The sequence below is a fragment of the Hirundo rustica genome, chromosome 12, assembly GCF_015227805.2.
Source record: "Hirundo rustica isolate bHirRus1 chromosome 12, bHirRus1.pri.v3, whole genome shotgun sequence".
NCBI lineage: Eukaryota > Metazoa > Chordata > Aves > Passeriformes > Hirundinidae > Hirundo > Hirundo rustica.
The window spans coordinates 11,145,848-11,173,566 of record NC_053461.1 but is presented as its reverse complement, the minus strand read 5'-3'; the positions used below and the strand labels follow the sequence as shown (position 1 = coordinate 11,173,566).

General features: G+C 44.8%; 2 protein-coding genes across 14 annotated transcripts in view; one reads left to right on the top strand and one right to left on the bottom strand.

The window, feature by feature from the left end:
- Nucleotides 1-14,622, top strand: part of GRIP2 (glutamate receptor interacting protein 2) — a 267,965-nt gene extending 253,343 nt beyond the window's left edge. For 5 of the 6 annotated variants that reach the window (XM_058422217.1, XM_040076223.1, XM_040076226.1 and 2 more), the window contains 5 exons: nt 1,310-1,463; nt 4,335-4,455; nt 7,910-8,146; nt 9,822-9,968; nt 12,444-14,622. In XM_058422217.1, coding sequence (XP_058278200.1) covers nt 1,310-1,463; nt 4,335-4,455; nt 7,910-8,146; nt 9,822-9,968; nt 12,444-12,641 — 857 coding nt within the window. In that variant the 3' untranslated portion in view covers nt 12,642-14,622. Of the gene's footprint in view, nt 1-1,309; nt 1,464-3,933; nt 4,456-7,909; nt 8,147-9,821; nt 9,969-12,443 lie in introns of those variants that run through there. The other variant, XM_040076227.1, reaches the window with a different exon arrangement.
- Nucleotides 14,623-16,737: 2,115 nt separating this feature from the next.
- The window catches only part of SLC6A6 (solute carrier family 6 member 6), a 58,045-nt gene continuing 47,063 nt past the window's right edge, over nt 16,738-27,719 (bottom strand). For all 8 annotated transcript variants that reach the window (XM_040075996.2, XM_040075997.2, XM_040075998.2 and 5 more), the window contains 4 exons: nt 27,220-27,322; nt 26,229-26,329; nt 25,365-25,535; nt 16,738-23,930 (listed from right to left, as the gene is read on the bottom strand). In XM_040075996.2, the coding sequence (XP_039931930.1) occupies nt 23,790-23,930; nt 25,365-25,535; nt 26,229-26,329; nt 27,220-27,322 (516 nt within the window). In that variant the 3' untranslated portion in view covers nt 16,738-23,789. The remainder of the gene's footprint in view (nt 23,931-25,364; nt 25,536-26,228; nt 26,330-27,219; nt 27,323-27,719) is intronic.

Below are 27,719 nucleotides of genomic sequence, written 5' to 3'. Positions count from 1 at the left end.
AAGTGACTGCTCTGGACACATGCCCCTGTGCCTGGCCCAGATGTGCTGCCCACCTGCTGCAAGGACCTGAATCCAGGGCCCTTGTCCTGCTCTGGCAGGCAGTGAGTGCTTGCTGTAAGATGTTGGCAAGCAATTTTCCTGGGGCTTCTTCCAGAGAAGTCTAACCTTTAAAAACACACAGAGGAAACAATCAGTTAAGTGAAATAACAGGTCTTGGCATTTTCAGAAAAAGTGTTGGCATTGTCTTTGGGTATTTCCAGTGCTCTTAGCTGTTTAGGACATCAAGTCTCCTTTAATTACCTTTTTCTCCATTACTTTCTTCTCTTTGCTTGGCGCAGCAAAGAGTGATGGGAGTGTATGATGTTTCTTGGAAAGGCTCTGAGGATTTCTCCAAAACACTGAATGGGCACTCAGAGGTGGGCAGGGGACTCAGGAGATTTATTTCTACTGCAGAAGGCACTGACACTGCTGAGGAATGGTCTGTTTTGGAAGTTTTCTGTTTAGGCAGCTTCTCATGAGACTTGAGGGACTTGTGACTTGATAGTGATGGATTTTCATCTCTGGGGTAAGACACTGCAGTATGGAAAAGGCCATGGGGGCAGATGTAGTGAAACTTGCTGGATTTCATACTAACAGTCTGTATTGATCTCCTGTATTGGTCAAATGTGATATAGATGGGCCTCCTCTGCTCTCAAGCCAGCAGAGTTTTTCATCCTACTCCTTGCCTTTTACACACACACCTCTTTGAAGCAGCTTCCTGTACCTGCACCAGCTGATCCCAAAGGTGTGGGAATCCTGAGAGAACTGGCTGGCAGCTCTTAGGATCAGAGCTGACTCTTCCTCATTACTACCGCTGAGGGGAGCTTTTCAGGATCCTCACTTTGCCCTTTGAAGAACTTGTTGTATTTAAAGGTGACTGATGCAACAACACTATTTCTGCTGGGTACAGTGTGGAGTCAGGAGCTGTTAACCACAGCTGGAACTGGCTGGAGGCAGGATCTGCATGTGTGGGTATGTGTACTCCCAGGAGCAGATCCCAGACCCACACCATAAACCTACTGAGAAGCAGGGGAGAAAAGGAGAAATGGAGCATTCCATGTCAACATCCTGAGAAGCTGCTTTGGTTAAAGCCAGAAGAGATTGGAAGAACTGCTTTTGCATGACTGAGATGGAAAGTGTACAATACATGTGACCTCACATTTGGGACCTAAGGAAGCAGCGTCCCTTGTCTCTGTGTGTCCTACTCCATCTGGGATTTCTGACCAGGTATTGCCCTCTCTCTTCCTCCTCTCCTTCTTGCCTTCCCTAGGCACGTACATACCGCAGGCTGCCAGCATAGCCCTCCATCCACACGAGTGGAGACACAGCAGGCAAAAGAGCAGCACCCCTCCAGCAGACCCCAGGAAAAAATACCCCTACATGGATGGAAGCTTCAGTGAAGATGACTGGGACAAGCCCAGCAGGTACGGAGAGGTGGGAGGAGGCAGGGAGGTGTTTGGAAGTATGAGTCACTGCACAGGGACAAGAGGGGCATGGAAATGTGATGGAAGGGCCAGTAATGTCCCCTCCATCAACAACCAGCTGTGTTGGGCCACCTCCCCATTGCCAGGTTACCCTGAGTGGAGCTCTGTAACACCTCTGCAGTGGCCAGGCGACATTTGTGACCGGAGTTAGGGTGGTCTCAACTGCATGGACCACAAGTTCCTACCATGTTTCTTAGTCCTGCCATGTAAAGGCTGCAGTATTTTTGTAGTTTAGGTGAAATAAATAGATACGGTCAGGGCTGTCCCTCTGTGTGTTGGCCAGCCTTTTTTGAGTAAGGATGCAGCTTCACAACAGCTCAGTGCCACAAAGAGGCCAACCAAACCCTTGGAGGACCAGTGTGAGGCTGCATACCGATATTAAAATCTACCAGAAATGTGGCTGGATTCTCTCTCCATCACACTTTGGCCCTTCCAACACCTCAAACAAAGCTACACTGAGTGAATGTGGTCAAGTTAATCCCCCAGCTCAGCCAGCATGGGGAAAATGCTAGCTCACCTCCTGAGGCCACGGGGGCAGCTGCAACTGCCTTGTGCTTTGGGTGAAAATCCTGCTGGATCTGCCTTGGCCAGAGGCTGTGCCTCACTGAGCCACACGTAATGGAAAAGCCCCATTGCTTCAAAACTTCCCCTCCCCTCGACATCCTCCAGAGTCCCCATAGTTGTGTGTGTCGTGTTGTTACTGTCGGTTCTTTTTTCTCCTATTTTTTTTCCTTAACTTTTGTTTGTCCAAACAAAACCCTTAGAACATCTCATGGCCATTTCCACCTATTTAAAGATGATCAAGCTGGCAGGAAGGCTGGCAGCACTGGAGACATTGTTCTTGTTTTGCCTCTCAGCGAGAGCCAGCTCACAGAGGTCACTGATCCCTCGTGGCTCTCCTGGTGAGGCTGCTGGCAGCTGAAGTTGGCAAATCTGACCCCTCGAAACCCCTGTGTCCCTAATGAGGACTCGGAGCCCTGATGTCAAAGTGCAAGTGAGATGGTTCATGCCCTCTTTATTAGAGAGAAAAACAAACCCTGACAGCCTTTAGCCTGGTAGAACCTGCTGACCCAGTGATGTGGGAGCTCAGTCTGATTCATCTGTGTCCTGGATGTGTTTGTGTATTGCTGCTCTGAGAGGCAAGACACTGGTAACTAGAAGGAACATTTGCCGCTTTGGGAACCTGGGAGCAGAGGAAGGAAATGAGTAAGGGGGAAAAAATCAAAAATTCCTTTTTGGGGGAAATTTTGGTTTGTTTTTATAAAGTCTTGCTGGGTGTTTATTTGACCTTTCTGCCTGGCGTAAAGGCTACTGTCCTTTAAAAGCTGACGAAAGATAGGGGTGAATTTAAAATACAATAAGCCGTGTCATGTACTGCTCTCTTCAGGAAGTCCATGATCCCACAAGGAGCAAAAGGGTGTGTGAGTGAGTTTCTGCCTGCTATTGACTCCCATTTAAACCAATGGATCAAAGGGAAAGTGTGTGTTAAAGTCTTTGCAGTTAAACATCTGAAAAAAGACCAAGGGGTCATTATATATTTAGTGGAGACCAAGCTTTCTGTGACATGTACTCAAGTAAAATATTTTGACTTTGCTGAGTGGCTTTGGTGAATAAGTGTTTCTTCCTGTCTGTGGAGCTGAAGACCATTAAACTATGCAAGATACTACCAGATGGTGCAGAGCTGGAGCATCATCCATGCAGCTCCTTATAAGATATGTATAAGATGCACTAGGTCTGCTCTAATATTACTGTCCCCTTGGGGCCCTTCCCATTACACATTAGTGGGTTTATTATGATCTTGATTTAACACCACAGAGAGTTTCCTTCAAGAGGCTTCTGTTAAACAGAGCACCAGTGGTCTGAGTTTTGCAGTCGGATGTTCAGTAAGTGGTGTCCAGCATCACCAGCTTTTTTGTTCAGAGGATTTCACCATGTTTAATTGCTGTTTGATTTAGAGGTATGAGAATTGACCCTGGCTTGTGGTCAGAGATAAAAAGTGCTGAATCTGCCAAGGTGGGGAGTTGCAGAATCCCCAGCACACGATGTTCACATTAACATGTGTTTGTACCAGCTTGAGAGAGGTTCTTTCTAACCTTACTCTCTGTTGTAGACAGAACTGATGGCAAAATTTACACAGCTGTAATTGCCAAGACTGCTATACAGCAAAAAAGAGAGACCTCCTGAAAGTAACAGCTCAGTTCCCTGGCCATCCCTAAGCAAATGAAACTTGGTTTGTATGGGTTGTACATGACACTGTTGATACTGCTGGCTGTAGTGTGCATTTGCTTTTCCAGCCCAAGGCAGTCATTTTTATATACATCTTTGCATTATTTACTCTCATAGAGACCAAATGTATTTATCATTTTCTCACCATGTCTGTTACCCTCTGTGTTTTTCTCTCTCTTCTCAGGTGTTCTGTGTCTCAGATCTGAGCTCTATCCCATCAGCCTTTGTACTAACAGTCTCTGAGGCTCCTGGTTTACCCATAACGCATCCTTTTTTCTTTCACTTCTCTATTTCACCAAAAAGTCTTCCTAAACCTACAATCTTCCTACAGGCACTTCTTAATTTACCCTTTGAACTTTGACATTACTACACCAACTTAATGCTTCCTTTGAAGGACACTTGCCCCGTTAGTAAATGCATGGAGGTCTCGTATGTGGACTCTTGTTTGAAAAATTCATATTGTTTGCTTTTGTATATGAAGATTCTTCAAGTCTGCTTTTACTGGTGAGACACTTGCTGTAGCCTTGCAGCTTTCACCCCGCTGCAGAAGAGTGCTGACAATATTTGGTTCCTACGTTACAACAGATACCCCAACCGCCAAAATGGCCTTGAGACCACTCACGAGGACAATTTTTGGCGTGTTTTTGGAGAAGCTTTGGAAGATTTGGAAACATGCGGCCAGTCTGAACTTTTGAGGGAGATTGAGGTAAATCACTTTCTGAATTTGCTGCTGACCTGACTGTTTTGCTCTTATCATAAATGTTAGACCGTTTCCCCAGATGTTACTTGCCCATAGCATCCCTGAGCTGCTGGTGGTGTGAAGAAGGGTTTGGGTTTAATTCCTGTCAGGCTTTGTGCTAACGGGTAACTCTGCCTCATTAGACAGCTGCTTGCATCTCAGGTCTTTCCCTGAGACCATGTCTTGCCTGCCAGGAACTCTTCGCCCTTTTCATGAACCATTGCTGGCCGATAACCTTCACATGACTTTTGGCAAGCCTTCCCTATCCAGTGACAAACCCTCTGCTTGGAAAGATATTGTCTGTCTAAAGCACTTGAAGGCCAAGCAAAAGGAGCCCCACAGAACCCCACTGGGACTGAAGCCTTGGCTTGCCTCAAGAGCCGACAGGCACACGAATCTTGCATGCAGCTGTCACTCTGCCGGCAACTGTTTTAGTGAAATAGGTAATTGGAAGCTCTTCAGCCAGCCTTCCCCATGGAAAAATTTGAGAAAGTAATTGCTTCCTGCAGAAATAAAGGTGTTTCCTCTCTTCACAAACCACTTTCTCTTTTCTTTATCCAAAATGCTTTGGAGGTCATGTTATTGTGTCCGGTTATAGGATGAGGAGCCTGGACTTCTAAGTCATGGGATGCAAGTAAAGGGCCCCCTTGAGACTGTGAGCAGCAGGAAGCAAACCTGCCTGGCAGGATGGGGCCTGTGTTGCTCCCTTCCCTAGTTCAACTCCCACAGCCTGAATGAAGGAGGATGACCCCATAAGACCATCTCTCCCTGTGTCCTCCAGGTGCAGTGGACTGGGGAGAACTCTCTGGGTCATGCCCTATAATCACTCCCAGTGGGACTGGTTTTATGTACAGTTGCATATTGCTGAGGCTTCAGAGAAAAAGAGGCGTCTTCTGACCAATTGAAGGTCAGAGAGGAAGGTCCTGTTTTGGTTTGTATTGTGACAAGGGACTTGCTAATAGTCCTTTCCTCCTTGATTCTTAGCAACTGTAAGTAGAGGAGGAAATCTCAATTAAATTTATTGTGCTGAAGCATGGAATGCTGTTTTTATTATCTTGACTGCTTAAGAAAATGCTGACTTAAAAAAAACCCACAACACACTCAAAATCCCGAATCCCCAGCCCTCCCAGACTATAACTTTTTCTCTTAATCACTTATTTCCTGGATCTGAATGCAATTAGGAACGAGTTCAGGCAGCTGTTCGCAACCTTTCTGAACAGTTGTTGACTGCTTAAGAGAAAGTACCTCTCTAAAATGATGCATAAATATTTCTTTTCTGCTGGTATCTAAATGCTAAAGAAGGGATTTGCTGGACTCTCTTTTGTTTTCCAGGGAACCGTGCTGTAATTGCTGTTCTTTGCTCTTTGGTGCTTTGACAGTTACAGAAATGTTTTTAAATGTGTAAATGAATCTTACTGAAAGCTGAACACTTGCAGGGTTTCTGTGTATTGAGTACATTTCTAGAATATTTTGAAAGTTTTGGGGACAGAAGGGAAGTGCTCTGTTTTTAGCAGGAATCTGTTGGGTTCAACTCCCCTTTTATCGAATCCAAGATACGACTGACCCATTCCTCTCTCTCCATGTGCTCAGCCTTTGTGAAGCGTGCTGTGGGATGTGCAGTGCTTACTGGGGCCTTTGCTGTATTTCAGCTTTCTTATCCCCAACACTCCGCCTCCTGTGTTTTTATGACAGTCAGGGATTTGATTTGTTTGTATTCTTTTTTTTAGATTGGCACATCATACTTTGCTTTTAAATAAGAAGAGTTGTGCAAGGTGACCCATGATAGCCTAGAAACAGGTTCACACACAGTCGGAATCCAGGCTATGAATATGGGAAGAAAAAGTCTTTTTCCAGTAAAGTGTGTGCCTCTGCTTTGCTTTGAGGGCAGCCAAGACATGGGAAAGATAATGCAGAGCTGCCACAGGCTGGAGAAATCTGGAATTTTTGCTGCTTGCACTAAACCTAAAGCTTATGGAAAAACTTTGGGAAATTGCTAATGGTGCTTCAAGGAGGGTTTAAATGCTGTGAAGATGGAGAAGGGGTCTAATGCTGTTGGGTCCTGGTTGGTTGTGGTATTTGCAGCCTTTTTGGGGGAGGGCAGTGCCATGATATACACAGACCATTCCGTTCTCCCTGGCTCTGGAGTGCTGGTGCTGGGACACACAGCACAACATCCTGGGGGCTGAGGCTACCTGAGGGCAGTGACCAAATGTACCCTGGTTGGCTGTGCTGTTGTTTGTTAGCCTGCCTTTCAAGTATGTGGTAAGTCAGTGTCCTTCCATGTAGCAGGTTATTTGAGTTTTGCCCAAACTTGAGCTGATAAAGTCGTGTGAAGACCTGAAAAGTGCAAAGCTGAAAGCTTTTCTGTATTTTGTCCAACCCTTTTTGGTAGTGCTGGCATTTTCCTACTGCCACCATAATTCACTTTATTTGGCTTGGTTCCACCTTGGTGCAAAGAGCTGGAGGGTCTTGATTAGAGAATTAGTTGGATGATATTTCCCCTGTGCACAGGAGCAATTGCTCTTTGACTTGCCACATTTAGTGTTGAAGAATCTTGCTGTCTGCTCCCTACCTTTCCTTTCATTTCTTCTACCTTTTGACATTTATTTGGGCTGCAGACCCTTTGAACTTGAACTTTGAAATTATAGGTTTCATTACGCTGTTTAAATGGACTCCATGACCTGGAGCCAGCTGAGGTTCCACAGATTGGATTCTTGACCCCTTCATTAGCTTTGATCAACGTAATCTCATTAGTGAAAAACATTGCCAAATGGAGTGGAATCTACTTAGGGGCATCTTTTAATGTATGCTATCAAGGATGGTGAGGCTTAAATACTACTTAATTTCATATTTTTAACGCAGTTTTGCTCAGTGACAGCTCCTATTTACTGACAGATAGAATCCTAATTTTTGTGCTGAATTGGCCTCAGTGGGGTCCAACGCATTGACCCTCCTGGGCCATTGCCAGCACTGTGTGATGCTGGAGAGGAGCTGCAGCCTGCAGGGGTAGGCTGGAGAACCAGGCAGACACTGGTTCTTCTGGGAGCTCCCTGAGAATGGTACATTCGTCCTCCTTGACTATCAAAATGGTTCATGCACAAGATGAGGCCTGCCTGGCCCTGTCTGTGTAGAAAGGGTCATGGAAAAACAAGGCAGCGCTTAACAAATGCTTCTTTCTGAGATTAAGCTCCCTGTTGGGGTGGGGGGGGAGAGCATGAAGTGGCTCAGCCATAGACCTGGAAGCAGGCTCTCGAGGTCTGGGGATGGTTCTTGCAGCCAACAGGAAGAGCTTCTCAGTACTTCCTTTCTGATTAATGAGAGCAGCGGTGCCACCGTGTTGTCCGTGGCGCTTTAGCGGCCGCGTGGTCCATTTCTTCCTGCTGCTGACTCAGCAGAGTGACGTTGTGCCTTTGCCCTGCAGGCGTCCATCATGACAGGGAGCGTGCACAACCTGGGCCTGGAGGGCAGCAAGCTGCTCCTGGACTCTGTCAGCCCCTCAGGAATGAGCCCACTGAGGAAAGCCAACTCCAGCTGCACCGACGGACAGACTGAGGGCAGCGGCTCCCCTGCCAAGAAGAACGAGAGGAACCTGGACATGAAGAAGATCGAGAAGGAGATGCAGGAAATCATGTCCCCGACCCCCCTTGAGTTTCACAAGGTCTGTGTCGCCAAGGGTGGGTATAACTGTGGCACTGCACTGCCTCAATGGTTAAAGCTGTAGAACCTTTGCAACCTTGTAAAAAATCTGCTTTGCTCTGAGGGACCCCCAGAAATTGGTCCTCGTAAAAGCCGGCCTTCACCAAGGTCTGCATAAAAGGTTTCCAGAAGGTCAGATTAAGATGAAGGGGCCCCTTCAGAAGAGTGATGGGATTTAGCTGCCATCATTCAGTGAGATTCAAACCTGGGCTTTGCTATTTCTCTTTATATGAGATTTTCAGGTCCTTGTGTTCTGGAGTTTGTTAATTGGTGCTACAGATAAAAGTGAGAGAGCTCAAAATATGCCCCCCTGGAGACCCATCAGCTCTTTTCCTGTGGTACACTCCATTTAGTAGGCCACTTCTCAAATAAAAAATGACTTGTTTTCCCTCCACTTCCACTCCTGTGATGGGATACTGGTTTGATTTCAGCATCCAGCTGAATGTAGTCAGTTTAACCATTGTGCAAGGCAATGGTAATTAGGAAAAGTAATTAACTTTAGAAGCTGCTGATGTAGAATGCAAGCAGGGAAGGGAGCTGGAGAGGTTTCAAAAATTTGATTGCCTTCTTCTTTCCTATTGTGACTTCAGAATGAAACCTGCAGTTATGCTAGCTGGAAAAAATAACTTTTTTCATGTTTGATCTACTTTTGCTCTTCAGGGCATGGCAAATGTGTCTTTAAATAAAACTCCTTGGTACCTGAAGGAGGAGAGCTGTGTAATTAAGCATGTTATAGGGTTACTCTTTATTCTGCTGGACCATCTGGTGTTGGCTGTGTTTGGAAATGAGGTTGAGGCCAGGTGGAATGCTCCTGTGTGTTGTCATGAGCATTGTGCTTCCCCAGGACCACAGATCCGTGAGGCTCACCCAGCCAGGAGCACAGTCATGGACTGTGAGCCTTGGTAGAGATTCACTACCAGCTCATGGGAGGAAAGGGGAGATTTTGGTAGTGTTGGGGCATCAGTTGTCCCTGGTTCCCAGTGTTATCCCATGGCAAGACACACTTCCAGCAGTGCTCTCCTCCTTTGGATGAGGCCAAAGTGAGACGTGCCCAAGGGAAGGATGATGAGGTTGCCCATTTCTTGTACTCAGAGCATCAGCACTTACTGATATGAATTTTCTGAAAATAACTTGTGATTAATATGGAGAATTTTTGATGTTCCTGCTGAGTGATGTATTAAGAATGAGCTGTCTTCGCATTTGACTCACTGCATTAAAAATTCCCAGTAAACATGTTGATTTTTCATGTGCTGGTCTGGCACACACAGAGGACACACCGCATAACCTGGGCCAGGGAAGGTGATGCTCCATTAAAAACACTTGTTTGCTACTCTTTGGGTGGAACATGAGTGCTCTCTGTATTGCACTGCTTGTGTTTCCTTCCACATCCAAGAGCCAGGGACTGTCGGGGGGTTGGTTTTATGCCAGTCACCAAAGCAATTCTCCTGTGATGATGGTGTCAGGTAAATAAGGCTCAGTCTGTGTTACCTGCCCAGAAAAACCTGCCCAGGAGACCCAGAGCAGAATTGCTGTAGGTCTGTACACATTACTTGTGGTGCTCCCATTCTGGCAACCCTGTACATCCCCTCCTTACTCTGCTGCATTGAAACCTGCTTCTTCTCTTTCTGCCTCTCCAGATGACACTCCATAAAGACCCGGAGAGCGAAGACTTTGGATTCAGTTTGTCGGATGGCCTGTTAGAAAAAGGTGTCTATGTAAATATGGTCCGGCCGGATGGGCCAGCAGATCAGTGTGGCCTCAAGCCATATGACAGAGTGCTTCAGGTAATAAATGCAAAATGCAGTTCTGGAGGCTGGGACGGAGTGAATGAGTGGCTGAGAGGAAGAGAGAAGTGAGACCCATCCATGGCAGCACTAACTTTAATGAAAGGTAATAGTTAGCCAACTAGGTGAGCTCTTAGCCACCAACTCTCAATGGGACCTGTGTTTTATAATAAGAAATCACTAGGTAGTACCTTCAGGTGGTATGCCAGGTGGTACTCCTAGGTTACACTGGTCTAGGGCACAGCCTGTTCTGGCACTGGCCTTTTTGAGCTTGGACAGCTCAAAACAAGCAAAAAGCTGTGTTGCTTCCTTTCCTCACCCTCAGTACTATTCCTGTTTTTTGGATGAACCAGACTGTATTGACCAGTATCTGTTCCTGTGAAGCCCCTTGTGGAATTAAGTGATGTTCATGAAATTCTGTGCATGCCTTTGACAACTAGAAGAGTTTTCTAGGAAACACATCCTTCAAGCAAGGTATTTTTTTAATGGATATTCTTCTTTGAAAAATGCTTCATCTGAAATAGCTGATGGAGAAACAGAATAAAAACTCTGGTCAAAAGCACAGTATGTAATAAATGTGCCCTGGGCATTTTGGACTACCAGAGGGACAGAAAAAGCCTGGTGAATTTGGGAGATTGGAGAGAAGCTCTGTGTGGATGAAAACCAACTATTTTAACTTTGAGGCAACTGAAACAGCAACTGAAGGAAGTGCAATTTCTGTGGAAAAATCGCCACCATTTGGAAATCAGATATTGTGACCATATTTGGAAACACTCAGATGTTTAGTTTTACTAATTTCTAGGCGGGGGTTCTTAGCAGTCGGATTAGAGCCAATACTTTATGTACATCAGGTAACTGGAGGACTGGCAGCACCGTGGGGAACCTTGTTTAAGCTTGTTATGGTCTCTAGCCAGTTGGCCGCTATACAATTATTCCTTCTCAGCTTCAAATAAAAGATGGTGCAAGAATGAACAAGAAGCTAATTAGGCTCTGGGCTGCCTTTCTGTACAGTGTTGGATGCGTTGCCTTTTGCGAGTGCCAAGTGCTCTGGGAGGTGTGCCCAAAATCCTAAACGGAGCGGCATGGAGACTTTGGACACCCTTTTTCCACACACTGTGCCGCACAGCTCACACCTACGGGCACACGAGGCGACTGCCATGGCGCTGACATGTTGGGAATGAGGGATTGCAGACGTGCTAGAGGTGACTCCCCTCAAGAAGTGCAGAGATGAATTGCTGAGGATGCTGCACCGTGTTGCTGATTGTGAGCATGATGATCTGCCTGAAAGCCAGCGAAACACCTCGTCCCTGCCGTCACAGACCCTCCGCCTCTTGGCTGCATGGATTAACTGGAGCATGGCATTGCACTAGTGGCACTTCTGCACTGGAGCTGCCTGGCTGGCACAGGGCAGGGCCAGAGCAAGCTCATGGTTTATCTCTCCTTGTCCACAAGTGGGCTAGAAATTGTCCCTCTGCTGTAAAGAGCAGTACTGGAGTTTTTGTGTGGACACCAGCTAGGGTGGGGGGATACTACTGCTTTCACAGACTCAGCACTGTGGGCATGCATTAATCCTGGTGAGGGGCTTGGGATGCAAGGGTTGTATGGAGCCAAATACCAAGCCCTTACCGTAAGAAGGAAGCAATACTTGGCCCCAGGGCTTAGGTTCACTCTGAAGTGTATGGGACATTCCTTTTCCCCTTCCACAATTCCCATCCCTGTGCCATTTTCCAGCCTACTTTGTCCCAGAGCTGTCATGGCACCAAGCCCAGGTGTTCTGGTAGCTGTAGGCAAGAGATCTGGGGTGGTTTCTCCAGATCACCTAGCCTAGAAATGTGCTTGGATATCTGCATGAGCCAGCAGTAACTGCTTTCACTGTTGAATCCTACAGAGAGAGTTTGCAGCTGCCTCCTGAGCCCACATGAAATGCGTCCAGACTCCTGTGAAATGAAGGATATAAATGGGTAGAGGGGAAGCAGAAACTGTTGGTATAGTCTGGGTTTACCTCTGGCTGAGCTGGAAAATGGTTGCCAGAAGCCTCAGGCCTTTATTTGTTTTCTATGTGCTGAATACTTGGCACCACAAATTTAAGGCCAGTAAAAGCCATTATGGCAAAAAAAGAATGGAAAACAGCAACATTTTTTTTTCTACAGGCTTGAACAGGAGAATTGGTTTTGAGCCCTGCAGTGTTTAAAACTTGTAATACTGGCCCAGACACTGAGGGTCATGGTTCATGCCTGGTCCAGACTTTTTTCTCCCTTCCTCTATCAGTTACTGCATCGTTCCTCAGCTACGCATGGATGCTCATTCTCAAGGGGTGCTTCTCTTCTTCTCCATTGTGAACCTGGAATCAGGGACCCTCAAGAGTTGTGTATTTTTTTTCAACTGGGGTTTAGCACTAATCTTGCATTTGCTGACTAACAAACATGATCTTTCTGTTGTTCCTCCCCATGGCATGTCCTAAATCCATCCCGGCAGGTAAACCGCATCCGAACGAGAGACTTTGACTGCTGTCTGGCCGTTCCCTTGATTTCAGAGGCTGGAGATAAGCTGGACCTGGTGATTAGCCGGAACCCCTTGGCACTGGCTGCCAATGCTCCCTCGGAAGGGAACAGAGAGCTCCTGGCGCAGGTGCCCCGCAGCGCCGCGGTCAAGGCGAGTGTCCAGACGCTCTGAGCAGCAGGAGCAGAGCAGATGGTGCCCCTGCTGAGCTCTTGTGGTATTTGGGGTGTTTTTCCTGTTTTCTTGCACTGGTATTTGTGAATGCTCTGTGTACCATAACCTACAAGAGGGGAGACGGGTCTGCAGTGAGCCTGTAGACCACCAAGTATTGCTGGAAAGGTCAGAGCTGGATGTGCATTTGAGGCTGTGGCAGTGATGGCAGTGGGACAGACTGCCCACAGGAGGAAGGAGCATCCACAGCCATCTGCCGTGGCAGGGCATCCCCCTGTGCTCCTGCCATCGAGTGTGCAGGGTCCTGCCTCAGACATCCTCCTCACCCTGAAAGGCCTTGGCCATCCTACAAACACACATGGTGCTATTATGTTCTTTGTTTGCTCAGTTAATCACATACAGCAGGACTGAAATGCCTTCCTTTTATGTTGTGCCCAGCTCCATCCTTTCAACACTCCTGGCAAATCAATTCCTGCAGCCCCTTGCACTCCCAGCGCAGGGCTGTGGAGAGAGCCGGTTAAAAAACAAGTCAAAATGTGCTTGGGAGTGGCTAAATGCAATTCTTGTGCAAAAATTGGTATTTGCAGCTGTCTCCTACCAGCCCTATCCGCACTCCCCTCCAGGTCTGGCTCATCCTGTAGTGGGATCAGGCACCTTGTGTGGCTGATTCCTGTGAGCAGTGTTGATACCTGCGCTCAGTAGTGACTACAGAGTAGAGGCCTTACCCAAGGCTAAAGGCCTTGAGTACCTGCTTGAATTCCCCTTGTTCGTCTGAGCTTTACGGAGATGTCTTGCTTGCAAACCTGGCCCGTGCCTGGAAGTAAATAGCAGAATAGCGAAATTCCCAGGACTGCCCCTTATGTTTTGGATCAACGAGACCTTGCTGTCTCCTCTGAGGCATGACAAGCCCTTGGGTGGGGGTTGTGTCGTGTGTCCCTGTGGCCTGGGTGGTGTGCACCCCTTTGCTTGTTGCTGGCCTCTTGTAGCTCTGCGGCCGCTCCCCTCCAGCCCGAGAGCCGCCGGCCCGCGTGGCAGAGGGGCTGCGATGTTCGCATCGCCTGCCCTGTTTCCCATATCAGCACTTTTTGATGATGTTTGTGTCCTGGTGGAAGCGTGAGGCCGGGCTCGCTTTCCCCGGGAAGGCCTGGGCCATGGAGCTGAAGAGCTGACTCAGTCAGACACGGCAGCTCTGGAGCCCACTGCCTCCGTTCCCTGCTTGCCCTCCCCGTTCCTCCATCCCGCCCTGCACGCCAGTGGAGACGCTTGGGTGGATGTACAGCACGTGTGCGTCGCTTTGCTGAGCCAGGACTTGTCCCCGCACTGTCTGTGCTCGACAGCCCCCTGTGACAGCATGGTGTATCCTGGGTGTATCCTGGGTGCATCCTGGGTGTACCCTGGGTGCATCCTGGGTGTATCCTGGGTGCATCCTGGGTGTACCCTGGGTGTTTCTTCCAGGCACGGCTCCATCCAGCTCTTTGTCGTTGTAGCCATTTTCTCTTTGAGTATGCAATATCCCATACCATTGCTGCCACAGCTAGATAACGTGCCATAATTGATACTGTGGAGCATTGACAGTGCAGCCGGAAGTGTTTTTATATGCAATATTCTGAGTAGTGGAAGCTCACTGGGGCTTCTCATAGGTTTTTAATGAAGACTTTTAATAAAGGCTTTAAAAAAAAACGACAAAAAAAAAAAAGGAGGAAGAAAGACTTGGTCCTTGTATCCCTTCCTATGCATTTTGAATGATATGAAGATGAAATGCATTACTTAAATGTGTATTTTTATCCATATATTAGAGTGTATTCCTTGTAAAGTATTTTTATATGCTAATTTTCTTATGTATCTATGAAAGCACAATATTTAAAAGTACAGCATTTCAAAGACTATTTTAGTCCTGTTTTGGACCTATTTGTAAATCTCTGTATTTAAATGGGATTGGAATGACTTTGACTTTTTTTAAAATTAAATAAAAGCAATTGAAATGTGTTTGTTTTGGGTTTGGTTGCTTTCTGCTGGAGGATGATAGTGAGGCAATGCTTTGCTTCCAGCAACATTTTAACTTGCCAGGGGACCCTGTTTGTAAGACACCTTGGAGGACAAGGGGGAGATCACGCAGACGGTTTTGCTGGGAGGTCACTGTTTGTAGGGCTACCAGGGTGTGCCTGGGGTTGTCCCTTGCCCCCCACTATAGGCAGCAGGACTGGGGTTGCTCCCCTCCCTGTGCCCTTGGAGGCAATTTTTCTGTAGCTGCTTACAGGAAGGGCTGGAGATGTTCATACATGTGGTTCCAGCACTGCTTGCAGCTTTTCCACACTGGGAATCTTGGCTTAAAGCTGGGCTGCTCCGTGACAAAACACTGACGCAGCAAAGCACATGGCAGCCGTGACGTGGCAGCATTTGCAGAGCTGTGGTTGATCCCTGGGGATGGGTTAGAAAACTCCTGGAGAATGATGTGCTGGCAGGAGATGTCCCATCTGGCGCTCAGAACCCTGCAGCTCCAGCGGGGTGCCTTGGGGATCTGCACTGTGGTAACCAAATTACCCCACCTCTGAAACCAGACGCCCCAAGAAATGACTGCCATGAGCCCAAAACACAGTTCTTGTGTCCATGCATCGAGGATTTCTTCCCTGTGCTCCCAGCGTGGGCAGCACAGGCTGGAATGCTCCCTGGATAAGGCCACAGGGAATCTGCTTACCAGCACAGAGGGGACGAGCTGCGTTTGGCAACCCTTCTTTGCCAGGTGGGTCATGCAGGAATTTTCAGAGACTGAGCAGGGTGTAGGAATGCTCCTGGTTAGATTGGGGGAACCACTGCCGCATAAACAACCCTTATCTGCCATCTCTGGCTGCTGTCCTTCAGAACAGGCCCCGGCCCGAGGCCTTGCCAAAACCATTGGAGCCAGCGGGGGCTGCAGGAGGCTGAATGAGCGCCCGTGAAATGCGAGCCTCGGGGCTCAGGGTGTGCCCAGGGCTTCTGTGTGTCCCAGGTAAAAGGTCAGAACGGAGCTGCTCCCTGGGATGTGCCTCAGTGGGCACCACATCCCCCTCCTGGTGCCACCTCTCATCCCATGGGCCTTGGCTGATGGCCAGCAGCTGCAGCCCTGGGCAGGTGATGGCCACCAGAGCAGGCAGCCGAAACCCTTCAGCAGCAGCTTGTGGCACTCAGTGGCTTTTTAAATTTCCTGTTTATTTTATTTTAACCTGGGACACACTGCATTTGCTGTCTGTGCTCTTAGGAGGCTGCTTAGCCCAGCCATTGCGGGCTGTGCTGATGAGAGGAGAAACCCCTGACAAAGTCACCAATCACACCCAGTAAAATAACCAACTAAGCCAAAAAACCCCCAACTAAAGACAGCTGTGGGACTGATCCTGGGCATGGGGTGCTGGAGGCTCAGCAGTGATACTTGAATGTTTTATTTTCACAAGGAGTAGCCTTGTGAAACATGTCGGTTTTTTTCTTTCCCTGCCTCAAATCAGGACTTCAGGAATGGACACTCTGGTTCAACCTCCATCTGCTTGACTGAAGAGGCTGTCAGCAAGCTTGAAATAACCAGTCCCATACACTAGAAAAATAAGTGTTAGGGTGGGTTTTTTCCTTTCTTTTTCTTCCTACTGGGCTTTTCTGATATATTTGAACTCTCACAGTAGTGGTGCCATGCATGGGCTGGGCACTGGCTGGTGAGAAATGGCTTTCTTTTGCGACACTTGGGGGTTTTTATTTTGTTTTCTACCTCTTTGATGTGTTTTGTTGTGGTTATTTTTTTTTTTTCCTCACCCCATTTTTTTGCTACTTATTAACTTGTATCCCATGAAATTTTGCACTTTTACCCTTCTGACTCTCTCCCCATCCCACTGAATGAGGGGGTGAGTGAGTGGCTGTGTGTGGGGCTGTGCTGCCAACCAGGGTGAAACCAAGGCAGATGTGAACTTAGATAGTGATTACATATATTTTATATATATAGTGTTTTGTAAGGGCAAAAAACCCCCATACCAACAACCCCAAAATAAGTAATAAGCTTAAAGAAAAAATGAAGCTACTCAAAGACCAAAAAAAAAAAAAAAAAAAAACAACCAAAAAAACCCACCATCCGAGAGCATTGTTGGTTTATAAAGGAAAGTTTTATTTTCAGTTATAAGGTGATTACAAACTCATCTAAAAAAGCAAAGATGACTTAAAAATATCCATATACATTTCATTTATCTAAAAAGCAAAACAGAAACTGCAAAATACAAACATTTACCATATACACAAAGGCTAGGGGGTTTTAGGATTAAATTACACTCCAGGATTTTTTTCAAATACAAATGTTCCGTTTTGGAACACACAAAAACTGTTTTAAAATGTTTTAAAAATATTTTTAAGGTTTTTTGTTTTCTTTAAAAAAAGTTCAGATGACATTTTTAAGGAGGCTATCATCGCCCTCGCCTCCTCACTGCATGTGCTACTCATTATCACATTACTGTAGTCACAGTTGCTAGGAATTTAAATAATTAAAAAAACACCACTGTTTTTTAGCCAAATACATCAAACAAGATGGACCACCTCTTACAATGTGAAGTCCCTGGCAACATTATCAGGTAACAATCACAACATTACACTGGAGAAAAAATAACATCCTATTGAACAACGAGCACTTCAGAACAGTACTGGGATGCTGTGATGCTGAGAGACCAGCGCTGGCTTCCAGGACAGGAGCAGATCATGAACTAACTCAACTTGCCCCTTCAGGTTTTGTTTTTTTTATCAGCCTCTCAACATAATTTTGCCACTGTTTGTTTTTTTCTTTTTTTTTTCTTCTTTTTTTTTTTTTTTTTTTTTCCTTTATATATTGAACAAAAATTCAACCCTTTCTACCACCTCAGCTGCAGAAGCAGGTACATTGAGGAACAGTATCGTGCTCACTGTGCTACAGGGCTGAAGCCTTACAGAGCACGTGCACAGCTCCTTAGCATCATCGAGTTTTACTTTTTTTTTTTTTTCTTTTTTTTTTCTAATAGCTTTATTTTTTCCCCTTATTTCTTCTGATTTCTCAAGTCAGGCCATGTTTTTTCCCCGTGCTGCAAATGTGAAAGTGAGCAGCACCACCCCGCTGTGCACTGCAGATCCACGGGGAACGAACCTCCCAAACTTGCCCCTTTGAAATTATCTTCAATTTACTTTACTCCTAAAGCTCGTGGTAATTAAATTCTGACACTTTCACTGATTATTTCAAATGAGGACACAGCAGCAATACAAAAAGGCTGTCTGTGTCTGCCATTCAATTGCCCAACATTACCAGCAGGGTCAGGCTCTTTTGCAGGTACAAACCCTGTCACCAAAGTTTTCCACCTCTGATGAGGATGGGTGGGTGATTTGCTTTCTTAAAGTTCTCAACCTGTAAAATTTTGAGCTTGTCCCCATTTTTGATGAAATGGTGACTCAAGCTATTTCTGCTCTTGTTATAGGGCATGGGTAAATTGAAATTACCAATTCCAATGACAACTGGAAAAAAACCACACAAAGGATGTGACTTTTTCTGTTTATTTTTTAATAGAAATGAACAAATTGAGATTTTTTTTTTTTTTTTTTCAGAGAAGCATTGTCCATGTACACATTTTTTTGGGCTGGCAGAAAAGAGCCACAATCTGGGGGAGGGTGTGGGGCTGGATCAGGCAGTTTTCCAGTGGGTGCTGGTGCTGGTTATATTCAAGTCTCACTTGAGCAATCTTCCCCATAGACTCAAATTGACTGCTAACACCATAAGGAAATTTTTGTGACCAAAATATGGAGCTCAGGGCACCTCTTTTGCACCAATTCAATGGTCTCTTAAATGTCAAGTGTCACCAAATCAACTAATACTTTGTTTCTTAAGCTTATCTTTGATTATAAGAAATAAAACAAGCTATCAGGGTCTGACAGTTCCTGACCTTTGCTCATGCAAATATACAAATACACAACTACACGTCAATCCTAACCACAAGGCTTTGGATGCTGATTTCGGAGAAAACAAGTCCAGGGCAGCTGCCTGAACCCACACCACACCCAACCTCCCATGCCAGGAGACATGTGATGCCTACAAGGAGCCAGGAGAGCTTACAAATCAAACCTTAAGGCTTCTGTGGAGGGGCCACGGTCCAGGAGTTTGTTATTACTTCCCCTCTTCCACCATCCCCATTTAGGAAAGACCATCTGGACACCCTGGCTCTTTGGTTGGCTCTTTGCAGGCAAGTGGTGCCTAAACCTCCTCAATCCTCATCCTGAACAGCTTGGCAAGATTTACACACGTGATTTGCAGCCTAGGAATAGAAGCAATGTCCCCACTGTGTGCGTGCATATGAGGGTGGAAGATTTCATCTACTAGTCTACTTAAACACAGATTTATTTTTACTCTTTTTACTGAAAGTGAGCAAATTCCATTGACTCTCCTTGGAAATGATGTCAGGGTCATCTTTCTTCCAAGTGTACTTGAGCTGCTTAACTAACTTGTCCACTGCATTCAATGCACAGCTTATTTAACATTTTATATACATTGTGCTTCCATGAGTGATCCTGCAGGGACCACAAGACATGGAAGCTAATAATCAGTTATTCAAAAGTGTTCAAATCCTTCTCCCACAGCTGGAAGTTTGCCAGTGATTCAACAAGTGGGAGCTTTGAACCCAAGTGTGACAAGCACAACCTCAACAAAACTGGAAGTCTCCTTAGCAAATAAAAACAGACCAGGAGGAGACTTGGAAAAGATCTATTGAATGGAGATGTCCATGTGTCTTCAGATCTACTTGAGTTATCTAACACTGAGACAAAGAAGAGGAACCAGGAGCATCTGCAGTTGGAAAAGGAGGATGAACACAGGACGGGAAACAGATGCAGGAGGTGCTGTTCTGGTGGTGACAATAAAAGCTCTGCTGATGTTGTTGGGCTTTTTTCGGTGTTACAGCAACTTTAAGGCTGCACTATCTTTCCCCCCTCCCCGCTACTTTTTCTCATTTCCTCCTCTCCCCAGGAACAGCAGTGAAAATCAATTTTGCTGAGCTGTTTCATCAGTTCATACTGAACTCCCCTGCACCCCCAATTCCAGGAGCTGCACTGCTGCTGTGGGGTGGCCACCAGCACTGTTCTAGATGGCAAATACAGCTGCCAGGCTTCTGTATTTTCATTTACAACACAAGAACAAACCCATTGTGGACCTATTATGTCAAACTTGAAAGAGGACTTTTCTAAATGTGTGGATCTGTTTGGACCAGATGAAAAGGAAAGCTATAGATGAGAAGGAAAAATAGAATAATAACAACAACAACAATAAAAAACCAGTTCTATTTATGAAATCATACTGTTTAAACACTGAGATACAGACTACTGGTAAAGTCCCTTAGAATTGATGCTCATTCAGAGAGATCATCACTAGTGACAGGTGAACTGAAAAGGTTTGGAAAATTGAGAAAAATAAGAAACAGGTCAGAAAAATCTTATGGGGAAATGTTCCCCCTTACATTTCTACTATCTGTTGATTTCAGTTCAGCTGGAAATAAATGCTGCTGAAACTCTGCTGTTTGCAAGCCCAGAAGACCCCATGAATACAAAGGTATATGAAACATGAAAAAGTGTGCGTTTTGTCTTGGTTTATGCTGGCTTAAATCTCAGGGATCTGGTTCTAAAGAGCTCATGCCAAAACTGCACTGTTTTCCCCAGATCCAAACCCGTTCATCTACAACTAGTCATGATGCTTTAACATAGAGTTCCTCATTTACACAAAACAGGTAAAATAGGTCATAAGAGTTTAAACAAGTAAATATAGGAAAAAATCAGTTGTCTTTGCAGTTAAAATAGGTAGAAAACACAAACTTTCTTTAAAAATTATTTTTTAATAAATTTGGCAGAGGATCATGTTGAAATGCAAATTTATCACCAAGAAAACTTTAGAAATCTGATAAAATCGTTAGGTTAAAAACCCCAAACTTTAAAAATGCAAATGAGCTCACTGGAACTCAAACCCCAGACAAACCAAGAAGAATTAAGTACTTTTTTTTTTTTCTTTTTCTTTTCTTTTTTTTTTTTTTTTTTTTCTTTTTTTTTCTGTCCGGGAATGGAGCAGGGGATAGGGGAACTGTTTTCCAGAAACAATGATTTCTTGGCTCTTGGTGAGTCCCAGCCCTCCCTTGCAGTCATGCTGAGCACAGCAGGGCCAGGGAAGCTGACAGAGAGAATCTTCAAAGAGGTTGTTGCATATGTGCGAGACCTTTTCACTTGGAACATGGAAGCGACTGATTTGAATGGCACAGTTCGTATTGAAATGGGGCTGGGTTCTATTCTCTGGTAGTTGTATTTTGAAAGGTGTAGTATTATCCCTCTGGTTCTTCCCATTAAGACACGCTCCATAACACAGGAGATGCCTAAACACCCAGCTGACTTGCTGGAGACATCTTTGATGTAGCCAAACCATTTTTCCCCCTAACTAAAGCTTATCTCAGCTCTGTAGCAAAAAAGTCACATGCAAACTATATAAGCTCAAACACAGTTGTATGACAATATATGTATATTAAAAAAAGAAATAAATGAAGCATCAGTGTTTCATCTGCACTCACAAAAACCATTAATTTAGACCCCCTTAACCTTCTACTTCCTCTTCACCTGTGTCTGTTTACTGCAGACTCTGACTGTAACTTAAAAATGAGAGTCCAAGCTGAAGCCCACTAAGAGAGTTATTTTTGGTTACATTTCCTTGCCTTTGCTTGTTAAAAAATAAAATTGCTGTATGCATATTTCTTTATTTTGGGCACATTTGATGATACCCACTGGCTCTCAGAATTCCTCCTGTGACCTTGGATGGTTTCTGCCACTGGCCCAGCAGGTGTCATTAAGATATCTGTCATCTCCAGCTGTGCAAAAGTTTCCTTCAGAACTCTCATAATACAGCAACCAGAAAAAAGAAAACACAATTCTATCATGGCTGGTTTTGTTGCTGCAACTCAGCTCTTTGTTGTAAAAGAATCTACAAATTCAAACTAAAAAGATTTGGAAGTTATAGATGCAGTGATGTTTTTCTTTAATAATTAATATTTAGTAATTATTTTGGTCCATCTCTTGGTTTTAAATCTCCCTGTTTCTGTTACAAGGAAACCAACAAGTTAAGAAATGTTTGTGCTGCTGTAGCCCGTTAGCACACAGGGCGAGAAAAAATGAAATAAAGCTACTGTGTAGGAATGTTAAGAACTGTTTATGTTCCTGTTTAAATGACAACCTCTGCCCTGAAAGACTAAGTTGACAGCAGAATAAGCAGATACAAACTCTGCTTTTATCAAGCATTTCTTCTAAATACCTTTGGATAGACTACCTGTGATATCATAAGAAAAAACCTCTCTCCCTCTAATACAATGCCCACAAGACAAGGCTGAGTTTTGCCAGAGAACCTGTTCCCAGCACAACCTGCTCAATTAAAAAAAGAGAGGAAAAAAAAAAAAAGAAAAAAAAAAAAAAAAAAAAAAAAGAAAAGAAGTCTTTTGTCCATGTTTTGGACAGTTTTCAGGCATCCAATTCCCCACAGAAATGTTCACCTTCACTACATGAAGTGGAACCCCCATTTCTATACTCCTTGTAGTCATTTCTCTTCACTTCCCAGTCTCACCTGGAATGGTACCCAATTCCATCTGACCAACACAAAATATTTCAGTGTTACATGTTCCCTTTGCTTTAATTTAAATTCCAAACAGCCCTGTTTCTTATAAGATTCATAAATATGTTTGCCACCCTCCAGCCCCCCTAAAAATAAAGTAAAATAGAATAAAAGAAAGTAAAATAAAATCAAATCATGGTTTAGTCCAATGATGAGCAAGGAGACTGGGGGCTCTAGGTCCACTACTGCTATTTAGTAACACAGGGCAAGGGACTCACTTAGTCCTTTTGTCTGCTCCTCCAACAGCAATGACCTCCCTTCCCCAAATAAATAAATAAAGCAAATCCTGGTTACCAAACTTGGAAAAGCATTTTTGAGAGGGATGAAAAGCACCTGTTTGCTGTGTGATATTATTATCATCATTACTATTATTATTAACATCGTGTCTGTTATCAATACCAGTTACATCAGGTGAGTGGTTTTGTTTCTCCTGTCAGAGATGACCTGCTTGGTGTTCAGCCCTGGACAGTCAGAGTCCAGAAGCGATTCCTTTATTTTCCTGCCCAAAGTCCAGATGAGGAAGGGAACACCTAAAGCACCCAGAGAGTAGGTACTGCTTTTCCCCTCTTGGCTACTCTGCGCTCACCCCTGCTGCCCTGGGGACAGGCTGCCCTCCCAGTTTGCAGAATTCATGTTTACACCAGTGCCACCACACCAAAATACGGTTTGCTGGAAAACTCAGGAGCAGGTACTCAACCTCCCTGCTCACACACAAACAGCAGGCATTTCACTTAAGTAAAAAAAAACCTCAAAAATCTTAAATACAACAACAACAAAAGACTGAACCACGCCAAATCCTACAAATGCCTTCCTCAAATTCTCCTTGGTTGGTGTGACAGGGTCCCAGTGCTGTCCCTGGGAGGGAGAGCCACAAGACTGTTCACACCCAGCTTCTCTGCATCCCTTGCAAACTCTCCACTCCAGCTGTTTGGCTATACCCTTAGCCAGGGACGGCACTAAACAAAACTGTCCACACTCCCTAAAGGACCCTGATGCCTGTTATTCACCACAGTTGAACCAGAGGGTGGAAATACTACACCTTTGAAAATTCTCTTGAAACAGCATTTTTTAAAAAAATGTATCTCTCGACAGAGCTTCTTTTGTGTGTTCTGTAGGTTACCCTGCTCCCAACCATACCAGCACCTAAAATTGCTTTCTGAGACTTGAATGTATTGCTGGCAAGACAATCAATTCAAGTGGTAAGATGTATAATATTTAGAGATAAAGATATATATATTTAAAAAAACCCAATAATAGTAAATTCTTGTAATATGTCTAGTCTGATATGAAAGCTCTCCCTCTACAGAGAGACGTCTGCTGTGATTACCTTACAAAATATTAAAAAAAAAAACAAAAACAAAAACACACACAAAAAATAACTTTCTCTGTGAGAAATAAAAATAAATCCTAGTGCAAATATAAAGCTCTGTAAACCTGGTCCTATGAGAATCTATGGTTAGTAAACGGCAGTTAAAGCAGGTTTATCCTCTCACAGAGAGAGCTCACATCATGGTTTCCACAATGATATGAGTTGGCTTGATTAATCCGCCATTCGAAGTTCCATTGGGGCAGAAGGGGGTGCCACTCTCCGTTTCTTTGGACCATCGATTCACTTCCTTGGGGGCAGCCACTGCCTTTATCCTCTGCAAGAGAGAAGGAAAGCAGAGGTGAGATGACCAGAAGGCCTCTGCGTCTCCACGCGCAGGACGCGGCATTCCAAGGACAGGGACGGCGGCTGTCGGAGATGTGTGCCCGTGTCTCTGTAAGGATGTGGGGATCTGTGGAGCCTTCAGCTCCTGCTCAGCTGCAGAGCCTGACTTGAGGCAGGGAAGTCAGACAGGAGGGAAGTCCCAGCATCATGCAGCACCCTGCACGTTGGGCTTTCCGTGCTGCAGATGATGTGCGCCCTCGTTCCTCATTTACAAACAGCTCTGCCTCTCAGCCCAGCCTTCGCTGCCAAGTTGCAACTTCTATCCTACATCTTAGTTCACAAAGGAAGAACTGAATGGCATCTGACCAGTGTTTACTCTCTTTCCTTTCCTAACTTGGCCTTTGAGCAGTGTTTTGGCTACTTTTAGATTCGTCTCTCATGGTGACAATGTAGGCAGGAAAATTAACACTTATGCCCCGGCCGCAGCTGAAAAAGGCCATTAACACTTGGACAAAAACAAATGCAAGTGTTTGTGCTCTGGGAAATGTTTGGGTTTGGTGTTTTTTTAGATTCTATTCTCTTTTTTCCTAAGCCAAAGTGTCCTACTTTCTTCTCCAAGAATACCCTGAGCTGCATTTAAGATCAACTTGTTAGGCAAAAAAACGAATCTGAAAACTTTGAAGAGAATTGCAAAGTTTCATGCTTGCACAGCCTCTAAAACCTTTCCACCTCAAGAAAAAAAGTTAGAGGAGCTGAGACTGAACTGCAAAGGGCAAGAGATTTCCTGCAAATCCAAACCTGAGGGAATTTGCACTGTCAAATCTAAATGAGACCTGAAGTTTTCCAAATACCAGGGCAATCTGGATCCATTGTTTCAGTTTGAAATAAAATAAACACAAATTTAAAAAGCAAAAAATTGAAGCCCTCTGCCAAGAGGGTCTGACTTTTATTTAGTCTCCCACAGTGAAGGCTGAAGGCCATGCCTGAGAGATACACAATTCAAAGGTGTATCTGAATTTCCTTGAAATCCAATAGGTTTTCACACAAGTAGGTTTGATGCAGGTCTCTCTCTATTTTTTTTTCCCAGCAATTTTCAGGATGGTGCTTCTGTGTCCTTGGGGGCTGGAGAAGAGAAACCTGAGGCTCAGAAACACCCCAGGCCTTGAATGTTTGTCTGCACGTGGAGGTAATGATTGGCCAAGCGGGAAGCTGCACAAGTGGGACACGAGTAAAATCACTCGGTGTTTATCTGAGGACAGAAGGCTCTGTGTTTGTTCTCTTTCTACTGTTTGCCTAGAGGACAGGTGATCTTTAACCGTCTTATTTGCCTTACCTGGGCAAGGTGGCAGTTTTCCAAGCATTACTTTGTATAAAACACAACAGGTTAAAGCTCCCCTTCTCTAGAGAGACAACTGGTTGTTCTTACCTCAATGAGTGACCCATCTGACTGAATGATGCGGATGACCATCACCATAGGGATGCAGATCATGGAGGAAAGGGCGAGAACCCAGCCCAGGCCAATTGCCCAGTCTGGGTATGTGTAGACCTTGTTGTAGGTCAGTGGTTTATACTTGGCCAAAGAAAAGATAAAGCACCCCTGTGGATGAGAAAGGAAAACAAAGTGAGGGTCAAAACCTGCTAAAACCAGTAGGGCTCTGGTGTAACCACTGGCCCCGAGGAAGACAGGCAGTGAAAGGCAGAGCTGATGGATACCATATGTATTTTAAACCAATGGGGGAATTGTTCTTCCATTTCAATCACGGGAAGAGCAACTACATCTGCTTATAGCATCTGCTGTGTGATGACAGAGTCCTAAGAGATGGTGCTGAACAGCTGCAGTACGCTGCCAATTTCTTCAGGGCTCAACTATTTGATGTACATTGCAAGATTACCAGGATATTCTTCCCACCCAATGAAATACTTCAAGCCAAGGTCTGCCTCAGACTGCTCAAGTCCTTTTATTACAATCACCTAGCAGTCCTATGTCTTAAAGTAAGCGACTGCTCTCTGGAGAGTGAGTTTTCTCTTTGTGCATGTAGAATTTTGCCAATCCTAAGAAAAATCCACTTAAACGCAGCCAACAATTTGTGCAGGCACAATAGAGACTAGACAGATGTCACGTTAACAGCTGACATCTGAGAACATGATGTCTTTGAGAGTATGTTCAAGCCTTCAGCTTCTCTTTGCAAATCGGCCTCTGAATGCAACAGCCTTCCCCTGAAGAGAAGCAGTAAGAGGTGGCTCAGCACTGCCAAGCCTAAGACTTGAAAGAGCACGGGTCAGTACGCACCACGCAAAGAACTGGTGTGATCACAATCCAGCTCCATTTCATCCAGGGACCAGGTCTGTATCCAATCATATCCTCAATGGCATCATAAATATTATCAGCGCCTGTAAGAATTGAGCAAATAAAAGCCATGTAAGCACTGTAGGTTAAAGCTGCTTTCCTAGGCTTCCCAAGGGGTATTTAAAGGGAAGATGAGGGTGTCAGATGTACTCTTCAAATGCTTCCCACAGCTGTGAAGTCCAAGATGATTTTCTTGAAAAGCTCAAAGTTTGGGGGAACCTCTTGTCCCATCCTCCCCTCATTATTTGGCTGCAGGAGTGTGATGCTAATCTCTCCTGCTCCCATCACACCCCCTCTCTCTCCAGACTCTCTCTGAACTTCCCAGAGGGATCACCACGGGAAAGACTTGACAGCAAATGGTGCGCCTGCTTCTACAGAAATCTGACTTTGTTTGTTTTGCTTTTCTGAGGAGATGGAATACATGGAAAATCAGAGAAATAACCAGTCCTAATCAACAAACATCTGATTATTCCACAGCTCAGGCAGCTACAGGGGCCACTGTCAGACCATGGTGCTTGGCATTGTCAAAAGTAATGGGGTAGAATATACTTTCAGCTCTCTTTTGTATTTTCTGTTTGGTTGGCTTGTCCCTGCAGACATTGCAGGTCTGAAAGGAAATTATCTGAGAGACAAACAGAAATTTTCATGGCTGGCCACACTTTCAACTCTCACCTCTAAACTTAACACACTAAAATGCTTAATTGTGCCTTTATTAATTAGCAATGGAAAAATACTCATTTTTTGTGGAAAAAACATTGGAGGTTGGATTCATCCCAGATGCAATTTTGTCTCCAAGAGGTCAGGGCAAATTTATATTAATGGCATGTGTCTGTTGCTGGGAAGAAGACTCTGGGGTGGCTGATGATTAAATATTTGGCTAGCAAAATTGTCACTGACTCATCAAAAGGTATCAGATGAAAGGATTCTCACTTACCATAAACCCAGGCTACAGCAATACATTCAAAGAATGCAACCCACAAAAGGCATACACCACTAGCTGCATAGTAGTCAAAGAGTTGAAAAACATACATGCCACCCTGTAAAAGACAGACATAATTGGTTAAGATCCAACAGGAAAAAACCCCCAAGAATTCAGGCCCAGCTCCCAGTTACATCTACCAACATATCCCAATGACTCCTGTCCAACAAGATGCAGCACCTAGCAAATAGGTAAGGTAAATATTTGGCATTACCCTCCCCAGGGAATATGCATGTTTACTACACTTCAAACAAGAAAATGATTAAACAAAATTAAGCCACTTAATATAACTACTGAAACACTTAAATCTTTCCTTCTTACAAGCATTTTAGGATGGGCATTTAAAGAAACAAATGGTTGCCTCCTAACATTAACACCTTAAAAAGACTGAAAATTGAAGTCAGTTCATCATTAAGGTCTTCATTTATTTATTGAGTGAAAGGGCTACTTTCATG